Source organism: Molossus molossus, unplaced genomic scaffold (assembly GCF_014108415.1).
Source record: "Molossus molossus isolate mMolMol1 unplaced genomic scaffold, mMolMol1.p scaffold_m16_p_20, whole genome shotgun sequence".
Taxonomy (NCBI): Eukaryota; Metazoa; Chordata; class Mammalia; order Chiroptera; family Molossidae; genus Molossus; species Molossus molossus.
The window spans coordinates 3,265,994-3,281,998 of record NW_023425356.1 but is presented as its reverse complement, the minus strand read 5'-3'; the positions used below and the strand labels follow the sequence as shown (position 1 = coordinate 3,281,998).

General features: G+C 40.3%; 1 protein-coding gene across 1 annotated transcript in view; it reads left to right on the top strand.

Annotated features, from left to right (window-relative positions):
- The first annotated feature begins 3,427 nt into the window (after positions 1-3,427).
- Positions 3,428-16,005, top strand: part of DPYD (dihydropyrimidine dehydrogenase) — a 587,465-nt gene continuing 574,887 nt past the window's right edge. The window contains exon 1 of the mRNA XM_036272711.1: positions 3,428-3,574. Coding sequence (XP_036128604.1) covers positions 3,536-3,574 — 39 coding nt within the window. The 5' untranslated portion in view covers positions 3,428-3,535. The remainder of the gene's footprint in view (positions 3,575-16,005) is intronic.

The window sequence follows — 16,005 nt, the reverse complement described above, 5'->3', positions numbered from 1 at the left end:
TGGCAGAACTCTTTTTTTTTTTTTTTTTAATAAATAAAAAGTCATTCGCCTTTTTAAATCTCTCTCTTTCTCTCTCCCCCCACCCCTGTTCTAATCTCCTATTTTCCTCCCGAGCTCAGCAGCAGTCATTTCTTCAGGGAGTCCTTCCCTGACTCCCCAGGTTTCTTGCTATAACAGTTCTCCATTTTTCCTTGATATTGTTATTCACAGTAAATATGACATTTTTGTGTGATTACTTAATGAATGTTCATCTCTAACTCAGATACGTCTATAAACCTCCTACTCACACTGCATTTCACCCCAAATCATGTATGTCAATCATATGTCAATGGTGTTTTTCCAGAATATGAGTACTAGAGGACATATCTTTACATTCTTAATATGAACTGATGATACATGGCATTTTGCAATTTACAAAACACTATCATGTGACTTTTGCTATTTAACTCTCACAATGACTTATTTAGTTAAACCACTTGTTCAAAATCATTCTGTGTAATTTTAAGCTAGAGGCTGAAGGTTTGCAATGACAAGGGCAATGTTTTTATTATACACTGAGGAATCAATAATGCCTATCGCAGTGCCTGAAACAATAGCATTCAATAAGTAATTATTGAATAAATCTCTGGTAGGAATTTGTAGTTTCTCTGTGTTATTTGTGCTTTTTATGACATTGCATAATTTATAGGCATATTTGCAGCACCCACATATGTGTGTGGGCATGCTTACATAGGATACATGGTATATGCAGTTGAACAAATTATACCAAGTTGACCCATACCATAGAACTAATGTATACATTATGACTTTTTGGTAGGAATATTAGATATATTTGGACCCAACTAATTTTTAGTTTTTATTATCTTGGTCTGTTTGGATAGGAGTTCATCTGGCCTTAGAAAATCATTTGGAAAAAATAGGTCACATGGTCAGTCAAAAGTTTATAACATTGGGGGTAAAATCACCTTTCAAAGAATGTCTGAAAAAAATGTCTTAATGCTAATTACAGGAGGGCAGTAAAAACATATGGAAATCTGAATTTTTATTGTGTTTCTAAATTTGTCATTCTGAATAAATTTATGTAGATGAAGGATGACTCATAAGCCTTCCTTCTGACTATGGTGAAGATGATGATAATAATAATATTATTAATAATAATTTGTGTAATGCAAACTGTCGGGCTTAGATGCATTTAGGTAATTTGTATACTATCACATGAGCTCTCTCTCCAGAGCCTACAAAAAAATCAGTGTGGAACACCTGATATTCAACTGTGCCTCCAGATGGAGGGACAGCTTGAAAAATGCCATCATAATTTACAACTTTTAGAAAGTGTGGTGTGAATGCATTTTCAGTAAGTTTTAAACAGCTTGGATCATTCACAGGTACAACTGTGTTCAACGTGGAACTTCAGTGGATTTAACTATATTATTAGATTCGATCACTGATCACTGAATATAGGTGTAGCATGTGAGCAATGGGAATAGATGCCTTAATTAAATATCTCAGAACAGGACACATCTGTTTGGTGAGGCTGGGGGGAGGGTAAAACAGCATTTATTTGAATTTTATATTTGAATATGGAGTATCACTGAAGAAGCTCTTAACTTTGTGAAAGCAGCATATTTTGCAGCTTACCCTCTATGAGTTTAGAAGAAGAATAATCACAGAAACCATAGATGGAAATGCAATGTCTGACTCTTGGATAATTTGGACACTTGTACCCATAAAACAACTAAAGTATGAGTTGCTAACTGATAAGATATGTATTAGAGTGCAACATAAAAGGGCACATGAGTCGATATCTCCAGAGGTTAGGAAATTGACATTGAAGTTTTCTGGTTAAATTGGAGAAGGAATCCTATATATTATAATTCTATATGTGTTCTATATGTGTAACATGCATATCTGTGTGTGTGTGTGAGAGAGAGAGAGAGTATACACACACATAACTTTGGAGGCAAGGTATGTTTAACTAGCAAGCCATTGATAGATTTATGGTTTAGTTGGTTTTCATGATAAAGAGCAACGGAAATTTCTAAAATGAACTGCTTGGTGCATAAAATGACTTGAGGGTCTACTGTGTTCATTTGACCACCAAATATTCCCATTCTCTTATGGTTAAGTCCTGGACTAGGAACTGAATATCCAGTAGACAACCAAGCCAGACATGGGCCCTCTCTTCCTGCAGCTTACATTGTGAATGGAAGACAGGCATTAAAACTGTCCCTCAAATAAATATGCAAATAAAATTTGACAGGGCTGTGAATTAAAAATAGGGTGTTATGAAAAGGAACACCAGAGACAGGGTGATTCTCATTTTGCGGCTGGTTGGGATGGACCAGGGAAGGCTTCTGTGAGAACGAGAGGGTGAGTAGATGTGAACAATCTTCCACATGGCCGACACCGGACAGGTGTCCAGCCAGAAAAGCGGTTGGAGGATGGGAAGATAGATTAGCTGTGGTTGGACCATAACCAGTCATAGCGAGAGTGGCCCTGGTGCGGTTGGAAGAGAGGGGGAGGCCGGTTATTCAGAGGTCAGGGTGCAATGACCTCAGTGGAGAGAGAAGGGACAGGTCTGGAGCACAGCTATCCTCAGAGAAGTGAATGTTTTCTGGACTGCGACCATCTCTAAATGAAACTGCTCCCCTATCCCAAACAAGCTCTAGAACCAAACATAAAGACCAGCTTTTCCAAAGAGCTTATTATAGAGCAATTCTTTTTAAAAAGAGCCGTGAGAATGGCTTGTTCTGCAAAAAATACAGCTTTGACTTGGTAGTACCTGCAGCCCTTGTGGCAATGGAATTGCTGCTCTCCAGGCTCCCTGGCCCGCCGCTGGCAAGGGAGCGCCCCCAGGGGTTGTCATCTCGCAGAAGACCCCGACCTGGCCTTCTCCACGCGGCCCAGGGCCCTGCCCGCCCTTTGCGGGATGGATGGGGAACTCTGTCCCTGAAGAGCTCCTGCAATGCCGGGTGTGCGCCTCGCGCGGTTCGTGCGGAAGGAAAGAAAAGGAGCTGGCCGTCACTCAGAACGCACAGTTTTCACCTTTAACTCTGGGGGTCTGTCACGTCTGGCCCCCGCCTACTTAGCTCAGCCTTTAAGTGTCTCGAGCAAGGCAGTCCCCGGGCCAGCGCTCTCCCGCGCCCTTCCTTTCGCCCGCGGAAGGAAAACAGGCGGCGGGGCGGGGGGCGGGACGCGGTGCGGGGACCGGGGACCGGGGACCGGCACGCGCTGGGCGACCCTAGCTCCGCGCTCAGAGCCCAGCACCGGAGTCACGGGGTGGAGCGCGAAGCCCCGCCCAGGGCGTGTCCTTCCGAGCTCGACCCGCCCGGAGCGTGTACTCTCGTGGTCGCCCCGCCCGGGGGCGTGTCCTGCGCCCCGCCCCGCCCCCGCCCGAGGGCGTCACGGCCAGCCCCGCCCCCGCGCCGCTGGCCCTGGGCTTCCTCTCTCCACTCGCCTCCACAGAGCTGTCGCTTCGGAGCCCGAGGACGCACGGAGGGTCTGTTTTTAGGGTCCCCGGACTGCAGACACTGCCATGGCCCCTGTGCTCAGCAAGGACGCGCCGGACATCGAGGTACGGACTGCGCCCCGGCTCCTCGGGGGCGGGAGGGGTTCCCGCGGTGGGGACCGGGAAGGCCCGCGGCCACCGCAGCGCCGGGGAGGAGCGGGAGACGCAGGACCCTGGCCTCCGCCGGAGGTCTGCGTGGCGGCGGAGTCCCGTGAGTGGAGGGTGTGCCCTTGGGGTGGGACAGGGCTGTTACTGCCGGGAGGGGGTGTCAGGAAGCCTGCCCCGTCCTGAGTGGCGTGACTGAAGCGGCACAAGAGTTGCAGACAGGGGGACTCTGCGGGATAGCAGCGCCCATTTCCAGTCAGACTCCCCACTCCTCCCTTTCCCCCCCTACCTGCATTCGGGACTCCTGTCTGCTGCCCCCCTCCCCCCTCGCCAAGGCATCTGAATCCTGAGTAATTGCCAAGGGGTGGTGCATAAATGAAGGAGAGCTGTGTGTCAGCGATTGTGGCAGTCCCTGCTAACCAGAGTATTGCTTAGGAAATAATCTGGCATGAGAAAAGGGGAATCAAGTATTGAGAACATGAAAATTGCAAGGAAACTGTGGTTCCCCCCCCTTCAACAGTTTTTGCTTTCCTCATGCACTCTGTTTCTGTAAAAATGTCATCTTTCTTTCTGAATATAAAGTCCTACCTGAAATGACCATTTCCTGTGAGTTCTCCCTAGGGCCTCTATGTGTGTGGCGAGGATTTAATTACAAATAGGGACTTTGGACTTACTCATCCATGTCAGCATTTCTGAGCTAAGATATACTGCTGTTTAGTTTTTTTGTAGGGCTTTTCTTTATGTGAACTACTCTGATGAGACTTGTGTGTGTTCTTTAGAAATGAAAAGCTGTTTCTTTCCTCGGTGCGTTGTGTCTTCAGTAAAAGTTTAAAACCACCTGTTTGCAGAATAGCTGCTTTTGCCACCTTTTGCCTCTGTTGTTGATGGAAAGAACTTGGTTTGGGGGATGGCAGTAGTGTTTTCTCCAGACTCCAAGCATTGCTTTGAAAAACCGTTATGGTAACAAGAGCCAAAGTACATTTTGTGGGCTTCTCCAGTTAATTTACTTGTAGTTTCTTTTGTGGATAATTTACTTTTTCATTTGGATCAATATGATATATTTAACCTAATATTTATTTATGTGAGCAAAGGGTAGAAGAGACTCGATTTATGTTATAGTCCTTGTTACTTTGACCTATCCAAATGCCCCCCCCCCCCCAAGTCAATAATAGCAAAGTTCTAACAGCAGAAGGGCTGATTTCAGAAATGAGTGTCAGAGGTCAGGTGGTTTTCGAATTCAGAATGGTATGTTATCTGCTTAACTGATGTCTTTCTCTCTCTCTCTTATTTGTCTTTCAAATCAGTTCTTAACCATTTTACACTAAGGGACAAGATGCCAATGAAACTTAAATGACTGGCTTAATGTCATGTGTTGTTACAACCAAGACCATGTAAGAAGTCAAAACCCTCACACTTACCACCTGCTAACTTTAGTCTATGCAAATAGTCTGTCTGATATTCCTTATAACCTAGAATAGTGGAAGTCAAGGTTTTTCAGTATTTCTGTAGTTTGGATATGCAACACACTTGAATCAGTAGCATCTCTGATTGTACACAGTACTTACTTTTCCCTCAAAGTAGTACCCACGATTCATGAGCTAGGTGCCATGAAAGACCGTGAAATTAATCATTCAAATAATGCAGTGAAGAAAAATACCTAAGCCTAGAGAAACATGTTCAAGCATAGATGTCTCAGTTGATCCTACTGACTCACACAAGTTCACTTTTGTTTGAAGAATCAGAATGAATTATGAAAACACAGCTTTTGATCCAATTCAAATGTATACATTGGACTTGCTTTTCTTGAATGAATTTATTAAACCCATTGTCTAGAGGTCAGTCTGACTGTAACCACTGCCTTGGTCTCAAATAGATGGAGAAGCAAATCATGTTTAAAAAAATTATTGCTGTGAAACAGAAAACATGCTCACTTGATAAATGTGAAAAGAACAGAAGTTATTGGTGACAACCCACTATAATAGTGATTTAACTTTCCCCAACAGCTACCTACAGAACCCCAGGTCTCAGTGAGGCAGTCAAGACATAGTTGATTCTGAGGAAAAGGTTATTGAGGCATAAAAAGTCGCTCTGGGTACTCACTCCATAATTCCTGTCCTCAATCCTATCACATCAGGGTTGAAGGGTTGGGAGCCTGCAAAACAATCTGGACACCAAATTCCAAGACTGGAATGTCCCTGGGCTGGAAGATAGGCAGAGCAAGGGTGCATTAGAAGGTCATAGATCCATAGAAGTTAGGCAACAGAACCTAGCTCATGTACTTGAAAGTTGCTGTCATTGGAGTCCTGGGAGAAGATTCGAGGGAAGTCAGGTTTCCCCCCACATCCCAGTGTGGCTCCCAGCCTGGCACCCGAAGCTGACTCTGAACTTGAGGTCTCAGCCCTTGTTAGCCCTGTGACTCCAAGCAAGTTACCCAGCTTCTCAAGTCACATTTGCAGAATCTGTGAAGTAAGGAAAATAAAGGTAATTGGCAAATGTCAAAAGTTGACATCTCATTAGGGAAAAGGACAACCATGTGAAAAGGTAAACATGTAAAAAACTATCAGGAAAACCAATGCCAATGAAATACTTAGTATTCTAAAGCTTACCAACACTAGCTATACATGTATTTAAAGTTATTTGACTTTTTAGGCTCACTCTTTGGATACAGCTGAATTTTGTCAAGGATGACTTTGAATACAAATTCTCCTGGGAAGGTTTCAAAGAATACCACTGTCATACATCAATCACTTTCCCTGACATCAGTAGTACCTTCACACTACTTGATTTAGCTTGAATTGGTAACAGGTAGAATATCAGCATATTGAAAAGCAAATAAAAATGATTTTGGAAGAGTTTACTCTTGCTCAGTGTCTGTTCCCCTCCCACTGACATGGATAATTGAGGACAGACTATAGAAGTGTAGTCAACCCTGGCTGGTAGCTCAGTTAGTTAGGTGAAGGTTTGATCTCTGGTCAGATACATATCAACAAATAGATGTTTCTCTCTTTCTCTGAAGTCAATAAATATATATATTTTTAAAGTGGATGCTTTTAACTGTGAATACTAGTAATTTTGGTAGACATTTACATGAGAACCAAATTGCTACCTCCCCTCTACTGCTTCCACAATCACAAGTCAAGGTTCATCCCTTGAATTATGTTAATGAGTAATGAGGGGTTATTAACTCATTTCAAACTTACCCTGAATAAAGGGGTTTTAGTCCATTGTCCACAAAATCACAATACATTTCCAGTCAAATAAAAACTGTTCTGAATGACTTTTTCTATGGATTCTGTTCATTGGAGAAGATAATGGAGAATTTTCTGTTTGTTAATTAAGAATATAGGATAAAATGATAGACTTGGAAAAAGTGACTATAATGAAAACAACTTGGAAAAAGTAAATTTTAGGGAGCATTTTGACCAAAGGAAAGACAAGAGTTATGATTTGGTAGAGACGGCAAAGATTATTTCTGAATACCCCTAGGGAGGAAGCGGGTCTGGATCCAAAGCAGAGAATAAGGATTCAGCTTTACAGAAGCCATGGGTCTTTATTTATAAATTTATGCGTATTTCACTCTGCATAAAAGTAACAGTCTTTTCTTGTCTTTTTTTATTGGCTAGGCACCACACATCTATGGGAATGCTGTCTTGACTTGCTAAAGTTTTTAATTTTTTTTTAGTTTTTAAACTTTAAACCTGTTTTGTGAGTTTCCATTGTCCTCCCTACTATAAGCTGCCCTGGGAAACATACTTAGTTTTACTTTTAAAGTAACTCTCCTTTCTTAGGGATTTTGCTGGGCAGTAGAAATATGTCTGATTATGTGATTTGGAGAGTTACTTCATTTACTTTAAAGTATTTCTCCTTTTCAAGGAATTGAGCCATGCAGTAGAAATATATGTCAGATTGTGTGATTTGGAGAGTTCCTTCATTCCAAGGGTATCCTTGTTGTTTTAAAGGAATTCACATGTCTATCTTAGGCATGGTCATGTATATATTTTAGTATAGTTAAAAAAAAATCTACCTCCTACATTTGAATTCATATGACTGGTTTTAGTAGTTTAATTAAAAACTGTGAGATTAATGACTAAAGATGAATTGATCACTGGGGAGGTTTTTCGTTTGGATCTGCTTAATTATAGCAGGTAGTGTTGTCTGATCGCTTCATTGTAAAAATGTGCTAAAATTCAGTAGCCTCCTTTCTTACATTCTAGAAGAAAAATCCAGTTTTGGAAAGCTGCAATTAACAAAAATTCCAAGAAAATCTATAGTAAAAAATACTGAGGTAATTGCATGTTCTTTAGGCAATCCTATTTTTCCTTAACTATTTGAATACAACATTTTTTACCAAGCTCTGAATATAAATAGACAACAACCAAGGACTGAAAAATAGACATTGTAGTATGGTAAACGTGCCCGGTCCCTGTGGGAGCAGTCTAATAATTAGCTTAATCTTAAATGAAAAATTAGAAACAGTGAAATTGAAGACGATGAGGCTGAAAAAAATGAAGTAACAAAATAATAATGAAAAAGAGAGAGTAAATATGGACCAGGCATCCATGCACCGAAGAGGAGATTAGAAGGAGGGTGGCTCAGTTATCTTTCTGCTTCTCAGCCGTATGGACCCAGCGACCAATACAGGCCCCGAACCGTTAGTCCTTAAAACTATAAGGAGAATTCTACGGCACCTATGCTCTGCCTTAATTCAGAAGCACTTAATAAGGCATTCCAAGAGTATAAATTTATCTATAATCAGGATTTTAGTTTTCAAATGCAACTTGTTTACCTTCTGGGCTCCACTTGCTCTTAATCCTCTGTGTCAAGACAGAAGGTGTTGTTGGCCTGAAACGTCAGTGGTGTGGGTGTTCACAACATCCTGGAGCCAAAACACTGGGATGACTCCTTAGGGTTATGTCTTTCCTGTGGTTTGTAATTACACGGCTTCCATTGCTTTGAATTAAAATGTTATACTAGCAGGTACGAAACACCTGCGTTTAACTCAGCGCATAACTTACCTTTTAGACTGAACAGTTATCTATTGATGTTAGGAACTTGGTACTTTTGTATGAAGTTATTTATTTTGTATTTCACAACATCAGACTTCACTCCATGGTTTAAAAAAAGCATTGTATTGAAACAGGCCTGGCTTCAAATCCTGACTCTATTATTTTATTTATTTATTTATTTATTTATTTATTTATTTATTTATTTATTTATTTATTTATTTATTTATTTAAAATCTTCACCTGAGGACATGCTTAGAGAACGCGCGCGCGCGCGAGAGAGACAGCTACCGCTCACCTTCCCTACGTTCCCTGACGGGGTGGGGGGTGTGGAACCGAAAGCTGGGTACGCGCCAGGACTGAGGAACAAACTGCAACCTCTCAGTGCAGGGGAACCCACTGAGCCACCGGGCTGGGACTGGCTGTGCTGTTTTTCATTTGTGTGGTTGTGGTCCAGCCCTTCCCTGGACGGCGTTTCTTCCTCCGACAGTGGCATTCGATCTTAACTGTTTCATGAATAGCTCTAAGGGTTAATTGGAGTCATGCACACATGATGCCTCAGACAGCATCTGTCACATAGAATGTATGCTTTTAAGTGGTTCTAACAATTTTAAATGTTATTGCACATATCGTGTGTGTTATATAAACATCATTTTGGTAGAATTTTGTTTGACTCCAAGGATAAACTTGTATTATCAAAGTCTGTAAAAATATGTGAGGGAGGGGAGAGTTAATGAAGTTAAAAGAATTATAAGGGAAGCTCATTATAGATTAAAAAATGTTGCAGATAATTTTAGGGGAAATTTCCCGAATTCTAGTTGTCAGTATTACCAACGAGATGGGGCAGTTTCTAAAATTCAGGTGAAATTAAAGAGACTCAGTCATGTTGCTTTTTATTCCCATTAAAAAAAGATGTTAATGCCCGCGGTATTGCTGACCCTCTAGTGGTAGCCCCAGGAGTATGGAAGGAGGTGGTTGACCTTGGCTTGTCTGCACGGGATTATCTGCATGGGACACACTGGGGAATAAGATTCTCCCAGGACTCACCCCCACTCGACTGTTTACTGTTGTGGATTGATTCTTCAGTGGCTTTCTGAGTGTTTTTGAGACTTGATCAGAATCAGTGCATTAGTGAAAATTATGTCTTGGCTTTCTCAGTGATATATAGAAGGGATTTGGAGTTATCCTTTTTCTGAAAAGAAACCCCTACACAATTATTTTAAAAAACACATGCCCGATTTATTATTTATTTATTTATTTTTACAAATAATGGGCTAAGATTTGGTTTCTATAAGCAAGCATATCAGCTGCAAAGAAAATTTTTTCTAGATCTAAACACACTGTATTTGTTCATAAATAGCTTCTTTTTGTTTTTACATCTGGGAAGGGGAGGGAGTTAGAGATCAACCTATTTTGCACCAAGAAAAGGTAAACCATGCCCTTTCTGAACTATTGATCATGAACATTTTGTGCTAGGTTATAAAAATTTTATCTCTTTGAGAATTTCAGCATGGTTGTGTGATAGCATTCACACGGCCTGTCCTCTACCTCGATTGTAATAATTAAAGAGACATTTTGTGTCCCTGCCTCCCAGGTGCTTGGAAATTGATATTATGAGTGCTTATGAATGTCCTCTTGAGGCACTGCTCACTGGGCCACTTGGGAGAAAAATCTCTTCATCAATAGTGAAGCCCTGAGGGCCACTTCTCACACTTCTCAGGGGACCCACACAAAATTACATGTCAACTCCAGGCCTGATTTATACCTATGGCGCTCCACCTCGCTCTGCCCCCCCACCCCGCTGAACCTCCTCTTCCCTCCCTGCACGTTTACATCTGTCCCCAAACTTCACCCCCCTCCAATTGTCAACTTGTTTTACCTGCTCAGGATTGTCTCATTTGAGCAGATCTTTGTGAAATCCTTTGAGTGAGATTAAAAACTGTCTGTGGTAGCTTGCTAAAACTTAAAAAATGTTAGTCTAATGTAAAGGCCACTATCTCCAGCAAGAAACTAGAGGAGAATGCATATGTACTGTATCTTAATTAAAATACATACTCGGGGGTAGGGGCAAGCCTGGGATGTGTTTGCTCTCGGTGTGGGCTCCCTTGCTTTCTGATCTTGTGGAAATCATTGCACCTCAGGAAGAATTTGCTGATTCCTCAGTGAGTTTGCTAGTGATCAGTCTTTTAAGGTTGTTCTTAATAAAATAGGGCAACAGTGAAATTGTTTGGAAATGTGACTTGCCAAGTGAGCATATTAGGGAAATGGAGATTGGTAGTGTCATAGCTACTCCACTTTACATGCTAGGTAGGATTAAGTGTACCATTTATACCAGCCATAGGGATTGGAAAGACGTTTTCTCTGGTCTTCATGCTCGCCTGCTTCTTTTTCTGTTTACATCCAATGAATGAGCAAAATCTCAGTCTCTCCTGGGAACACAGAACATGTCTGTTTCTTCTATATGTGGCTGGACTTCTGTCCGAGTGATCTGGAATAAATAAATTCAAAGTTTGTGTCTGTAGAATAATACTCTTTTTAGCTAGGAATTATACCAGAGATTCCAAACAAAATGATGCACTTCCTAAGTCAATTTCTTCAGTGTTTGTTGGTTGATAACTGTCAGTGGAAACCAGAGTACAAATGGTGGGGTCCCCAGCCCCACAGGGCATTCCAGTTACCTTTCTCTGAGTCCTTGCTCTGCAGTGACCCCAAAGCTTTGGTGAATCTTCTTTCAAATATTCTTCAAGGACAAATATTGGGGAGTGCTGGGGCTAAACATCTTAACTCCTCCATAATTCAAAGAAGAAAGGCATTCAGCTCCCTTCACAGATCTGCAGGGTTAACGCATAACAAACTTCACAGCAGAAGACTATGTAGAATGGACTGAAAGACTGGAATTTGCTTTGGAATTTTGTATATTTTTATTTTATTTCCTTTAATTTCTTTACATTTAAACATGTGTTATAAAACTTTGCTTCATGGGGCTCCTTGAGCGAAGGACAGTTTTCTTTTGTATTCAACTTACATTAAGAACTGTGATGGGCTATTAGAACAAGAATGATGTCTCAGTCAAGGTAACCAGTTCACATTTGAGGATTTAAAAAAGAATGTTATTACAAGGATATGATCACCATTAACTTCTGTTAGCCTAACCCTTGCCCCTTTGTCTCTTTATACCATTTTGAATTAATTGTGCAACAATGGAAAAGACTTAGAGGTACATTTTCTGTAATTATAATTTTACTACAATATCAAAAAGATACCCACTTATCTAGTTCTCAGTTAATCTGAAAATGAAATGAATCAGGAATCTAGGTAAACATTTAGTTTTTCAATTTAAAAATATATACCTCCATAAAAACCTATGGCTTGAATGAATGCAACATTTGGGTTTGATGACTTACTCTTTCAGTCAACTTTTCTGTGAAGTTAAGTTACACTTACTGGTTATGCAAGTTTTCATGCGGTGCTCAAGCTCACCGTGGCCTTGTCATACCCATGGAAACTGTTCGGATTGACACGGGTTTTGAGTCCCTCCCATCCTTATTAAGGTGTTCCCACTGAAATATTACAGTCATCTGGCTGCCCACTGAGCCCTGTGGGATAATCTCAGAGTTATCCTATGGTTTCAGTAATGGCATCTTTAAATGTAGTTTAATTTTTATCAGTATAATGAATACTCAAAATAAACATGAATTAATTAAGAGGGACTTTTCATGAAAAGTAGTGGTGTTATCACTTTTCTTCCCAGGGAAGTGCTGGTGAATGACTGATCATGCATCAGGGAGAGAGGGGCAGGGAGGCCTGATTTGTGGTGGTTGCTGGTTACCTTTGAGTGAGCACATCCTCAGTGGAACATTTTAAACCCTAAAAATAGGGAGTTGGGAAGACATGTTAACTATAGGTTCTCCAGAACACCATTGCCTTCTCTACACCCCTTTCATTGACCTCCCCGCCCCCAATTCTTACTGGTATGATTCCAAATTTTATTTATCTGTCATGTTTTTGGTCACTTTTCTTTTTGTCTTTGGCCATTGACCTTGCAGTTTTGGAAAAGTACAATTTTTAAAAGTCTACATATTTGAATCTGTGGCCTCCTCTACTACAGTTTGAACTAGTTTAAATGATCAAACAATGGGCTAGAAAATGAAAAAATATAAAACAAAATAAAACAATAAGTTGTAAAATAATGCCAACACATATTTTTAAGGACTAATTTTAAAAATATAGAATTAATCCTAAACAAGTTGCTATGTATATAATAGAATTGAGTTAATAACCATAGGATAGTTCCACAGCCCATGTTAGGTATTGCTTTGCAAGGCAAATACATTTTGCCTATTTCAAGATTCTGGTTATAGCTGAAGCTCTACTTTGAAACTGGCACATGGGTTGAGAGACACCATTTACATATACACACTTAAATTTTTATCAAGAGCTTCATCCGCCCTGGCCGGTTTGGCTCAGCGGTTAGAGTGTCGGCCTGCGGTCCTGAGAGACCCGGGTTCGGTTCCCACTAAGGACGCGTACCTCGGTTGCAGTTTGTCCCCGGCCCTGGTCAGTTGTGTGGGTGGCAGCCACTCGATGTGTTCCTTTCACATCGATGTTTCTCTCTCTCTCTCTGTTCCTCTCTCTCCCTCCCACTCTACCTGAACAAAAGATGGAAAGATGTCCTCAGGTGAGGAAGAAAAAAAAAAAAAAAAGAGCTTCATCCAATATAAAATAGTAGATAACTCAAAATATTTGGGCTATTTATTGCTTTAAGAGGCTTAAATTTCATTTTAATTAACTTTTTTACTTTTTCCTATGAAAATATATTATGTTCAATGTAACAAATTTTAAGGCAAAATAAATCTGAGATACACTTCTTTGTGATATTGTTAAACACACTGTTTCTAGTCCTTTAAGTTTTCATTTCGTTTCATGGTAAATGCTACAAGAGAGGTAGCAATCATCCAGCCTTTACTTCCTTAAATCTGAGCAAGTGTGTAAACAGCCCACAGTCAATCCTGTTATGCAATTATGTAGCAACCTTGTTAATTCCCCTCAGAGTCTTCCCGTGAAGTCAAATTCTCTTCCATGACAGCACAACAACCCTAATTATAACTAATATCTATCATCCTTGAGAAAAACGTTCATACCTTCAAATAAGTTTAAGTGCCAGAGAGGCTTATAGAAAGTTTGTGGACCTATACAGTGACAGGAAATACCTTTTATGAAACACCTGGAGGTTATTACAGTCATTTCTCTGAAATGGAGAATAATAGCTGATTGTTTCCTTGTGGTGTGCCCTATTTAAGAAAAGTCTTACAAGGTAAATGGCTCTGTTTAGTAGGCTCCTTTTACAAAGTAGTCTATGAATAAAATAATAAAGTAATCTCACTAGATGCTGAATGCTACTAATTTGGGGAAATTATGACTCATTACATGGCAATGTAACTGCTTAAAATTTTTGTTCAGTAGGAGTCTGTACAGGGATGAGTGAAGTATAAGGAGCTTGTGTTGAAGGTGATGGTGATAATTACTCATCTCAAGATGCAGAGCATCTCAATGGTGATGGAAAACTCTTCACGCTCAAAGGATTATTTTAAATGCAGGGATCATGTCATCTTTCTGGGGAAAATAAAAGAAATCTCTCTTTATCCAGCACATCTGACACTGAATGAACTTCTGGCCTGTTATGCCACTCTCGACTCTTATTATTCATCCATTTCCTGAATTTTTTGGCTTCATTTCTACTTTTATAAGTGGTTTCCGATCAGAATTATGGTCAGAGGCCTAGTAAAATAATGGATAGCTCAAAATATTTGAAAATATCTGGGAGCTTCTATGTAGTAATATTTTTGCATGAATTTGGTGATGGAATGGAGTCTTGAGACTTGGCCCTCACCCTGACAGCCTTTAACATGGGTTGCCCTCTTAGGATGTCTATCCGTCAACAGGCGTGCCTTATGGTTCTAACACTGAGCAGCTGCAGTTCAGTTCATTGCAAGCTTTCTTTGTGTTCTGTTCTGTACAAGTACTGAAGATACTAAGATAAGTCCTTGGCAGTCATTACACTCAATAAGTTAAAAGTCTAGTGGAACAGACAGGCACATAAGCGGAAAATTTTAGACAGTGTGCATTTCAATCAAAATACGTGATCTAATCATGCATATAAAAATTTTTATGAATCGAAAGTGTTAAGTATGTAGTTTCTATTATAATGGAAGTAGTGTTACTTGACATTTCTGAGTTGTGAGCTCTATTTTTGGTACCAGAGCATCTGTGATTTCTTCACAATTAGGGAAAAATCTCAGCTTTTCAGATATGTCTGGATTTAATTCAAATCCAACAATTGAAAGGCACTTGAAACATGCTAGATTTCGCTGTCAATTTTTTTTAGGCTGTATGTCATTTGTACGATGACACCAGTGTTCAAGTGAAGTGCCAAGAAGAATGGAACTTTTTTCCGAAGCTAGTTCTATATCCCAACTTTTACTTTCGGTGGCTACCATTCCCATGGTAACCACAAATGTCAACGTGAAAGGTGCATTTATTTTTCTGTCCTTCACAACATATGTTCATGTTATCAACTCCTGCTAGAGCGTTCTTATCAATAATTCTAAGTTTTTCCTCTTCCTCTTCATTTAAACCAATAACAGGTAACCAGTGTGTACCAGGCAGTTTGTTAGATGCTGTGGGTAATAGATGACAAGCCTTTTCTTTCAAGTCTGACTTCAGGTCTTGTGTACACTGTTATCAGCCTCAAAGCAAAACTGTTTTCATTTTTTACATGGACTATCCAGCAATCCTTGAGGTACATGCATTAGAATAAATATGAAGCTCATATTATTGCTGCCCTTGGAGAAAATACATATTAGTGATTTACAGTGTAGAGTCTGAAGCCACTAGAGTGGATTAGAGTCTGTCACATTCTGGACACATAACTCAGCCTCCTTGCAATTTTGTTTCCTCATCTGTAAACTGTTAACAATAATACCAATGACATCATAGGATCGTGGTGATGAAAAACATTTAGAAAGGCGCCTGGCATACTGGTGGCCCCTTCTCTACAACAGCTGCTAATGAACAGTCATCAGTGAAAGAACTTCAGAAAAACATGTCTCCATATTTTTGTTCAAATGAGAGACATTATAAAAATTTGAGAAAAAGTTGAACTGTCTTCTTGTTTGAATTATATATCAGACCGAGAACCAATCCTGCAATGAATCGACTATTGACAGAGATGTGCACCCTGAGAGCGCAGAAGTGTGTTATATCCCGGGGCCTGGCAGGAGGGGTCTCACACAGTGTGGACTGAAGGGAGGGGTTCTATGCAGGGGGTAGTTATGGGCAGTTTCCAGAAATCAGTTTGCAAAGGAATAGTGGGCACATTTTTATTCACAT